Here is an 11,141-nt window from a genome sequence, read left to right as displayed (position 1 = left end):
CACGACCTTGAAAAATCTGTACTGAACATCAGATTTCATTTCACTTTCATCTGCTGAATATAACACAATCTTCGATAATATTGTCGTCTTTGATTTCAAGAAAACATTTCTGTAATTTGCTGTGGTCCATAATTCTCTAAAGCAATATTTTTATAAGATAATATATCGACATGACGTATGTTATCTATTGTCCATTTTCATTGTCATGCGATAATATTTCGACATGACGTGTGTTATCGGTTGTCCATTTTCATTGCCATACGAAGTCATAGTTAGAAGTGGACAAGGCAACAAAGTTACATGAACAATAGACTTTGCAGCATTGTCAAATAATGCCGTACGAATTTAGAAAAACTTCATGAAAGTAAAGATAGTAAGGAAGAAGTTAATTAACGAGAGAGCAGAAATTTAAATATGGAAATAGGACGAATGACATGTTAAAGAGGGAAATGGATACCTATTTGGACAATCCCAATATACGTGGACATATATGTTATATTTTCATTCACAAAAAGATCCAACAAAAAATATTAATAGAAAAGCAGCAATAACCCTGATCGAATATTGAGAAAATTTATGAATGTATGTGAACCATCTTGATCTTTAAATAATTTAATACCAAAAAAATAGATGCGGAAAAGTATTAATGGAAAAATGTATACATATATGTAAGAATGTATGTATGTATATATGAATGGATGGATGGATGTGGATGTAGGTATGTATGTAACTAAAATAACAGAAAATGCGACAGTAACTATTGATAATAATCGCGCTAAAGCTTAGTAGAAGTAGTTATTTTTAAACAATATTTCTAATTTATATTGTATAGTTCAAAGGAAATATTGCTTGGTTTTAGAGGCGAGCGTTACATGTTCCTTTTACACATAAATTAAGTTCGATTTCGATTACGAATGGAAATTAATTTGAATATTTCACTGTTCTTAATACAGTGTTTGATGCTGGAATACATTTGTGTTTATTATTCATATTTATTCACTTTTTGATCATCTCACCTTAGTTTATTAAATCTAGCTAATCTGACTTTGCCCTTGAGCTGGAAAGAATTCATTTTCTAAAACTTGCTATTACTGTCACATACATCACTCCCGTTCAAGTAAATATGTTTCTCCCCATATTAGGATCAATTTGTCTCGGGGAGATTCTTTTTCTTTACAAGCCAGATAACATTAGTAGTATCTCGCCCAATGGTGACAACCTTTGACTTGTATCGATTATCCTCTCTTTTGTTTCGCACTCTCTGATTGGCTAAGACGACTTGTCACTCAAGCGTACAGGATCGTTGGCCAAGTCGATAAAATGACTTGGTAGTGTGATAGTTGAGACACTAAGCGTGTGCCCGTAGAAAGATACAATGTTGACGTATTGTGAAAAGAGCTTAATCGGAGGGAATACTATCTATCCTAATTCAGGGTACTTCACACCCAGCCAGCAAAATGCTCTTAATTTCTTCTACCCGTTTTCAACGGCGTATAGCCATTTTCAGGGAAATCTAGCAGCCCTGGCGCTTGCTAGTAGCACGACCTATTCGTATGATTATGCACAGACCTTGGCGAATAGGTTACATTTTTCTCCAAGTTTGTCACCTAAAAGCAGCTTATCCGACGACGGAAATGGACATAACCTATCCAAGCAAGATGGTAAGTTTCGTTTGAAGTAAAGTCTTTAACTGAGTCTAAGTTGTAATGTGTCTTTTTAGAGTCACGTACACTGCCTCTCCTAACTCTAACGTCAACATCAATATGCGATAAATTTCAGTCATTGATGTAGTGATACTATAGCCTTTTCTTCAGAGATAAAACTGAACATACCCACCCAAAATTTACATCATGAAACTCACATTTTTGTGCAAAGTAATGAAGCATTGACCATCAGACAGGACAAATGTTGTTTTTTGTCCGTCTCTTTGTCAGCTCATATTTCTTCAAATCTTTTGACTCCTCCTCCAGCACGTTTTCTGAGATTATTAATTATGTTGTAATGTCTGATTAGGTTTTGTTGTTTTTGTTTTTCTTCTTCTTTTTCTTCTTCTTCTTCTTCTTCTTCTTCTTCCTCTTCTTCTTCTTCTTCTTCTTCTTCTTATTATTATTATTATTATTATTATTATCTATGTCATTTTAAACATTTTAAACAAAACTATATTTTTGTACCATATTAATTTTGAAAGGCAGAAAAAGATGGAAAAGAGTTAGTTTACATCCAGTATACATTTTTAATGTAAATTCATGTTTGGCAAAGTAATAAACAAACCAAATATCCATCATAATTGTTATATAAATCTTATTCTATACAAAGGTAGATATGTATTGTTACTCCAACATAATACGGCTTAAAGCAGCATGATATAACAAGTAAATAAAACCGTATAATGAAAGATTTAAGCCTTAAATAATATACTTCATCATTTATGAACGTTTTAACACTTTAATAGTAGTAGCGAATTTTGGTGTAAATTTTAGTCGCAACTATTTTGCATGGATATGTAGAGCTACATGAGCTAGCTAGTCGTAAAAAGAGTGACCTGCTTTAAGTCAAGTAAACTTCTAGGACTTGGACATGATGGCACAAATCAAGCTAGATTTTCCATGGAATCATCATTACTTTGTTTAAATTGAACATAACCAAAAAACTGACGACAAAACAAATATGTTGAGGAGACTTTTAATTACTATGGACAATAGAAGGCACCTTTAGCTAAATCACTGCAAAAAGAAATTCACCAGCTATTCAAAGTACATCAGTGTCTTTCTTTCCTGCTATATATTCAAATAAATGCAGAGCAAATGATTTCGATTTATTATTTCCTTAATTTCAATAAGTTAAAACATTTCGAAAAACCTTACTAATGTATACTATATATAAGTTATTTGTAGAAGCCTACATTAGGTAGAAAATTCGAGTTTACGACCGGGTATTTGTAGGTTTGTAAAGTCTGTCAATATATGAGCTTTTTAAGATTTTATATTGATCACCCAGACTTGGTACAAATTCTATATTTATTGTTTGAGTCTTTTAAGTCTTATTTAGTAAAACCTAAATGACAAACAAACTAATGAATGTTTAGAATAAAATTTTAATTTTGACGTGAACAAATTTTTTCTAGAAGTAGCATTAAATTGTGTGATCCCGTAATAGTGAAATTTGCTACATACACAGCCTTTCCTTACAGTCTGTTTTTAAAATTTGATCGCAGATTTTAAATTTTAAGTAATTTGTGGATGATACCCGATTTTCTCAAAGCAGTGAACGTTTAAAAATAACTAGTTATATATATATATATATATATATATATATATATATATATATATATATATATATATATATATATATATATATATATATATATATGTGTGTGTGTGTGTGTGTGTGTGTGTGTGTGTGTGTGTGTGTCTGTCTTTGGAGATTTTACTGCAATTTTAGAAAATGCTTTTAATTCAGGGAGTCGGAAAAAGAGATTTCAAGTATGGACAGTTGCTGTAACAATATTTATTCAATGAAATATATACTTGATTTTGTTTTCTCTATTCATTAGACGTCAGAATATATTTAAAATAGAATGCAGTATAAGACATGAAAAGTAAAATATTTAAATTAATTATTTTTGTCAAATTCCATCTCAACAGTACATATAAGAAAACGCGTAACAAGAAACAATTACCGGAGACTGAGAGATCAAAATAAGTTGAATATTTAAAGAACCCACAGCAGTCATGAAAATGAAAGTTTAAATCGCTACCAAAAGTTGATATAAATTGAACATCTATTCTAAGACATACAATTCCAAGGATATCGTTTAATAAAACCATTACCATTTCCACTTCCATTATTATTATTAGTATTAGTATTAGTATTATTATTTCTTAATGATTTGTTATGTCTGGTCAACGCAATATTGCCTTAAAAAGTATTCCAGGTCAATGCAGATACAAAAAAAAACCACGTTTTTATTTCTAGAAAAGAGTATGGATGAGATGGAGGAGTCCGGTGCAAACAAGAGGCGTAGGACTCGAACCAACTTTACAGGATGGCAGCTGGAAGAATTAGAGAGATCCTTCCAAGATAGTCACTACCCTGATGTATTCATGAGGGAGGCTCTTGCGATGAGACTTGACCTCGTGGAATCCAGAGTACAAGTGGGTGTTTTTATGTACTTTTCAAGTTGTAGCTTAAATGTCATAGTCTGCCAGTCAATAAAGCATCAAGTAATGTTTAATTTGAAACTAAAACGCAAAGACATATGTAGAAACCGATTTGTAACCGGTACCACTATAATTTTAAAACTCTTTATTGCACTTTTCCAGCTAAAAGTTGATCCAAAACATTTATTCCACTCAATCTTCCCGATCAAGACAAACTGGCAACCTTCATTATTTCAAAAAGTACGGCGCGAACTTCAATCAATTATTTAGGTCATTAAGTTGTTGGGGCAACGCCATTTTATGATCTCGTGCTGGAGACTCGTGCCCTTTCGAGAATAGCAAGAAGTTTAATTCAGAATATTGTTACGATTCATTTGGTTGTTTGTAATATTACCTTCTTAAAAGTGTACCGACTTGTAGCTCTGATGCAAGGCTTATTTTTTGTCATTGATGATTTTCTCTTAACAGACATACAGTTGGATTGATTGTGTGTGAATGGAGTATATGATGAACGGAGGCATATTAGTTTTTGAAACTATACATTGATAATTTAAATATTGATACCATTTCTTGTTTGTTTGAAATTAAGAAGTATGCCATGCAACAAAACATCACCATTTGAAAAGAAATGCAATAATTCATTGCCAAAAAACAAGAATTAACTGTACATAACAGCGACTTGTGTGTCGTCTTATGTACACAAAGGCTGGTGTATCATCTCATGTGCACAGAGACTAGTGTGTCATCTCGTGTAAACAGAGACTAAAGTGTCATTTCATGTGCACAGAGACTGATATGTCATCTCATGAACACAGAGACTAGTGTGGCATCGGTGTGTCATCTTGTGTACACAGAGACTAGTGTGTTATCTCGTGTACACAGAGACTAAAGTATTATTTCATGTACATAGAGACTAGTATGTCATCTCATGAGCATAGAGACTAGTGTGTCAACTCGTGTACACATTATACATTAGAAAACATGCAGCATCTCAACTGACCACACCAACATAGCAAGGTCTCTCTCTCTCTCTCTCTCTCTCTCTCTCTCTCTCATACACACATATTTCTTTAATATCTTTATAAGTATAGAACTGGATTGTATATACGCTTTCCTACATCCTTTAAATTCTTAAAAGGAATCATTCAGTTGGTCAGCTGGTCTCCGATCCATTCGCTTTTTTTATAAATTTTCTCTGGCAATAAAATATGTCTAGATCAGGTTGATACATAATTTCTTCAACTACATTCGTTTGCTATTCATCACAACTATCTATAGGGTCAATACTAATTTTACTCCACTGAAGAGTTTCATATCATTTCTTTAGAATGCATGAAACGATATGATAGTTTAAACGTATAAGCTTTTCTGAGAATAAGTCATAAATAATTCATATCGTAAGTATAATTAAATGCAACCCTCAAGCCTATTTTTTTTATGAATGCATTTTCAAGTATGCTGATGAGTTGATGGTAATTAATATATTAATAATCTTGTATGATCAATCAGTAAAATTTTGTCATACTTAGCTCTACTGTTACATAAAAGATTTTGATTGATGGCATGGTTGTCACACAAATGCTTTGATGTATCCACACATAACACATTAACATATACCTATAACATTTAGATTGACAACCCCTTTACCTGTCCTGTATGAACAAAAACGTAAGGTCGTTATAAATCTTTCATAAAACAAATGCCGCTTCAGATGGAATTCCATCTGTCGTACAATTGATTTTAGTAGATCAGTTATCGATTCTTAGGCTATTAATTGAATTCCTGGCATCATGGGAAGGTAGAAAGTCACCATAAAACGCTAACCTCAGTCGTTTGACATGACAGTTATGTCCCTTTTTACAGTTTTCTTTTCGACATCCCCAAATGTAATAACCAATAGCTATACAGGGGTAAATGTCAGAGATCAATGATTAGTCAAAACCGCTTTTCTCGAACAGACGTTTGCGACCTGGCCAGTTTTAAAAAATTTAATAAATAGAAATAGACAAACGTTAATTTATTGTGAAATAAGCAAGTAGGTAAGTTACTGGGTTTATGGATTCCTTGGTAGGTGGGTAAGTGTGTGGGTGGGTAGGTGGAGAAATGTATAGCTTGATTGATATACATGAGGTACGAAAACAGATGGAAAAATGATATGAAAATCTCCTTTTCTGGCATAATTCTGTAGATATTTGCACAAATAGCAAATTTGTTAAGCCTGTCTTTATAGCGTGAATTTGTATAGTGATATTGTACACATGCATAACTGTCTACAAAGTTGTAAATGACCTAGTAAAACTTGTGTAGTAGCCTAATTTTAAGTATTTACCTACATTTGTTAAAGGTGAAATTGTATATCTAACCTTTCATTAAAATTATACCATTTTTCTGAAATAATCCGCACACATTATGTTTAATTCCATTCCAACACTATGCAATTATCTAAGTGTTTTAATATGTGACACAGACCCAGTAATTATGTCTTTACAATTAATTATAACAGTCGCAAAAGTTCGTTTAACTTTGATGCAGTTTGTCGTGGACAATATAAACCTCCACATAGCACAACCAGGGTACATCCTTTAATTGTGACAATAACTAGGTGCACAATTAATCTTATAGGTACGAAACAATAATACATACAGAAACCATGTCATGAAAAGTACGAAACATCCTTGACTGTTTCACAGGTGGCTTTACGTTGCAGTCAAAATAATTAGAGCTATAATTTTTTTCTATCAACAAGAGTCGGCTGTTCTCGCGTGGCTACAATGATATTTTAATTAAAGGCCTCCGTCTCTTCTGTGATCACATAACCCATGGGTCAACGAATTTAAGGACGACTTTTTTGTAAACACATACTTTTGGGGTCGTCTTTCACCCCTTCAGTCGTCCATCACACAGCAAACGAACCATTTAGGCTATAATTTGTACTGTTACGATTTTCTGTAAAGAAACGTTTATAGACTAGAAAATGATGGCCAGAGAGTTTAATATTCAAAACACAAAGAATCTATTTGATGTTTCAATTTGCGGTTGTCGGAAATTATATGTAACTTTGTAAGTGTGTGTTATTCGCACCGTACAAGATAAACGTTTAATTAAATAAGCTACCTGGAGAAAATTCATTTTAAATTTTAGAACGTTTGACCCCTTTGACATTCAAGATACCCTGAGAGATGATAAGTTGCCTGTTTTGTCACTTTGTTGAGTCATTCAGTGTTTGCACCTGGAAAAGCGTATTGTCATGCTGGATGTTTTGTTAACTGTGATACGCCTCTAACATATCTACACAGCACTGCTAAATGACAAACTATCTTCAGCTGGATTTTAATCCCAGTAAGTTATATGCAAATGTACATAATAAGTCAGATTTTAAATAGCATTACCCTTGTATAAGGTGATTTACGACTGTAAACGACACAATTCTATTACACGATACCGAGAAGGCTAGAGAGAACAGTTCCGTCGCACCTGTTCGCCGATCGCTTACCATCGTGACTGTGGATTCGCGTGATCTATCCGTATAAACATCCCAAAGTGATGAGCATTTGGTATTATGAATTACAGATAAGTATTCTATTCCCAGAAAATTATCCACGCATAGTGAGCAATTAGACTGGGGGTTAAACACCCAAGGCATCAAATAAATTCACTGATATTTTCACCCAGTTTAATCGCCCAGCTCCTATGATAATGAGAGCTACTATCAAATTTTGTTTTCATATCAGCTTTTCGGCTAGGCTATGATTGTTTTCATTTCACGCACATAATCATTAGTTACAGCTTTGTACTCGTATCTTAGCTATCCTTAATAATTACATTCTTTAATGTAAAGAGAACTGATCTCTATTTCATCTGAGACTGATTTGGCATTAAAAACAGGTTCATAATTATGCACGGAAAAAGTATCAGCTTCGATTCCCAAAAAATTCCAAACTTCAACGTTACTTATTATGAACTTCTGCTTACGTTGCATTTAATTTTTAATCGCAAACTTTAAGCAAAGAAAATTCACACATATGACTCGAACATGTACATCAGTTTGTTTATTGTCTGGGTTGACCTTAGATACACACAGAGGAGACCTTAATTTTGACATAATTAGTTCCACTTTTCAAGCATCGGTTTGGAAACAGCTGACCCGGCATTAAAAAGTATACAATACAATGAATATTGCTAATACGTATGAATAGTGTGCTGTACGCATGAATAGTGTACTGTACGTATGAATATTGTGCTGTACATATTTATAGTGTGCTGTGCTTACGAATAGTGTACGGTGCGTACGAATAGTATAATGTGCGTGTGAATAGTACTACTGCGTATTTATAGTGTGCTGTCCTTACGAATAGTGTACGGTGCGTATGAATAGTGTGCTGTACGTATGAATAGTGTACTGTGCGTGTGAATTGTACTACTGCGTATGTATAGTGTACTGTGCTTATTAATAATGTTATGTGCGTATGAATAGTGTACTGTGCGTATGAATAGTACTACTGCGTATGAATAGTGTACTGTGCCTATGTATAGAACTACTGCTTATGAATAGTGTACTGTGCCTATGTATAGAACTACTGCGTATGAATAGTGTACTGTGCGTATGAATAGTTCTACTGCGTATAAATGTACTACTATGTATGAATAGTGTACTGTGTAGGACTAGTGTACTGCGTATTGACAGTGTACTGCCTCTGAATAGTGTACTACATATGATTAGTTAATTGTGTATATGAATAGTGTACTGTAAGTTTCGAACAAAGTAAGCGCACTCCTTGAGAGGCAATGCTCAGTTGCTGTAAATAAAAGTCTCAACCCAAGGTAAACATAAGAAGGTTTTCTTTTTGAGTTAAACTACTTATTTAATGAGCGAAAGAATGCCATTAAAATAGCTTAACATTGATTTTATGACCTGGAAAGGTTATTCCATGACCATCGAAGTAGAAAAAAAAGTTTAGATCAGTAAAAGAAAGAGACGAATTAGTAAGCAGTATTACAACAACTGTTCATTGATAAATTATAACATGTATACCCGGCCTGGTGTAATAGAAAGATGTTTTCTTGCAATTTTGGTTCAGTTGTCAGCATTGTTTGTTTGTCGCCATAAGGACCGCTGAGATGTTAAGATTCGTGCTTTTTGAACGGGTTAGAGAACAAGATCGGTAAACGAATGCTTATATCTTAATAATCTGTGTCAGAGTATACATATTTCTTTTAAAAGGGTCTAAAAAGCACTGTTTTTTGTCTTATATATAGGTCTGGTTCCAGAATAGGCGTGCCAAGTGGAGGCGAAGAGAACACACAAAAAAGGGCCCGGGGCGGCCTGCACACAATGCACATCCACAAACATGCAGCGGAGAGCCCATGGAACCAGACGAAGTCGAACGGAAAGAAAGGGAACGAATGGAGAAAAAGAAAAAGAAGCAAGAAGAGAGGCTGAGAAAATTAGAGGGTAAAAGGACATTCCTCCAGATATCTGGATTACCGTATGAGGAAAACTCCGTAAAATCCCACTCCGAATTTGTTCAGGATGTGTCTTTTGATTGTGATAAAATGGAATCAGAGGAAAACAAGGATAGCTCTAGCGAAGAAGAATCCACAAATTCCACGCGACAAAAATGTTCTTTTAGTATAGATCGCCTACTAGAAACTCCAAAAGTTCCTAGAGGGCGACGACCTAACTCTAAATATCCACGGGTTCAAGCCTGTAAGTCTTTGGGATCATTAGGTTTGGGCATGGTGCCGTTGTATCCAATCACACAGCCATTCGGTTTTGTCGTACAGCAAAGAGAAGATGAATCAATAAGTACCTCAGAAGACAAAAATTGCAACGAGAAAGAGGCCACTACCTCTAACAAAAATGCTGAAGATAAAAATTCTGGTAAGACTTGTTCAATTGACAAATCAGAACGCACAAGTGTGGAAGAAACTTGCGTTATTGATGTAGACGGCGATAGTGAAAAAACAGAAAAATAACCCAGCACCCTTGGTCCTGATAAAATGACGATACATACTGTATTTCATATCTATCTACGCAATGTCATTTAGACAAATTAGACTTGCAACATTCAAGCAAGGAAACCGATGTATAGTTGGCAGTCTAGACTCTGACCATAATTACAATGAGAAATCGGCGGTGACTTGACACATTTAGAAGCGGTGATGTATCTGTATGTATGCATATTTCAAGGTTTATAACATATCTGCATTACATCTGCAGCATTTAAGAAGATGTCTGATCTTCAACTTTAATGTACATTGTATGAATTTTCTTATTTATATACAGATATTTTTATTGTCATACATACTTCTTATCTCAGGAAACAGTCTTCTGCGTATGTCTCCAGAAGGATATGTCAGTTTATTTCAAAATATTGTTGCCTTTCTTTCTTTCTTTCTTTCTTTCTTTCTTTCTCAATGTATAATTGAATGTTTTGTTTTGTTTACAACCACGGAAGAAAAATAAATTTATTTTCAGACTTGTATTCTGCTTTTCTTAGTATTCATTGGTGAAACTTTGTTTTAATTAAACACGATTTTGTTTTAAAGTTATAAAAGACGGAACTGTTTTAAGTTGATAATTCACTTATTTATACATTCCGTATCTCTTTCACTTTCACAAATCTAATGATGCACATATTTGCAAAATAGGTGATAACACGCATATTGAGGTATGTTAGGTACAAGTAATAGTCAAATCTTTGACCGTTCGCCACACATTTTACAGTTTATTCTAGCGCATCAAATTCTTTACTATGAGCAAAGTTTCAAAGTAAAAATGGCAAGCCTTCATATAAAATTTCATGTGATCATGATTTTTTAAATAAAAAAATTTTCTCATGTCCATATTGCTTAACATCTGACTATCGTCTTAGGTTAAGGTTATCCGGTCAGAAAATACTATAAATGATAGGAGTATTAAGTTTCCGTTAGATCATTGTCCATTGTAACTGGACAAAACCCAACACGGAGACCGACGTA

The 11,141-nt window shown here is 33.8% G+C and overlaps 1 protein-coding gene across 1 annotated transcript; it reads left to right on the top strand.

Moving 5' to 3' along the window:
- The first annotated feature begins 1,347 nt into the window (after positions 1-1,347).
- LOC149802594 (uncharacterized) lies at positions 1,348-11,004 on the top strand. The gene is made up of 3 exons (XM_089951872.1): positions 1,348-1,661; positions 3,976-4,154; positions 9,417-11,004. The coding sequence occupies exons 1-3, from the start codon at positions 1,376-1,378 to the stop codon at positions 10,134-10,136; spliced, it is 1,185 nt and encodes a 394-aa protein (XP_089807998.1). The 5' UTR covers positions 1,348-1,375; the 3' UTR covers positions 10,137-11,004.
- Positions 11,005-11,141: the final 137 nt, after the last annotated feature.

Source organism: Sinohyriopsis cumingii, chromosome 3 (genome assembly GCF_028554795.1).
Source record: "Sinohyriopsis cumingii isolate HCF-2022 chromosome 3, ASM2855479v2, whole genome shotgun sequence".
Classification (NCBI taxonomy): Eukaryota; Metazoa; Mollusca; class Bivalvia; order Unionida; family Unionidae; genus Sinohyriopsis; species Sinohyriopsis cumingii.
This window is presented reverse-complemented; position numbering and strand designations above follow the sequence as displayed.

Excerpts from the sequence above, each read along its gene's own strand:
- LOC149802594 (XM_089951872.1), top strand. The coding sequence starts at position 1,376 with ATGTTGACGTATTGTGAAAAGAGCTTAATCGGAGGGAATACTATCTAT. Across the intron at positions 1,662-3,975 it reads TAACCTATCCAAGCAAGATG|AAAAGAGTATGGATGAGATG; the intron begins GTAAGTTTCGTT and ends TTTTATTTCTAG. Across the intron at positions 4,155-9,416 it reads TCGTGGAATCCAGAGTACAA|GTCTGGTTCCAGAATAGGCG; the intron begins GTGGGTGTTTTT and ends TCTTATATATAG.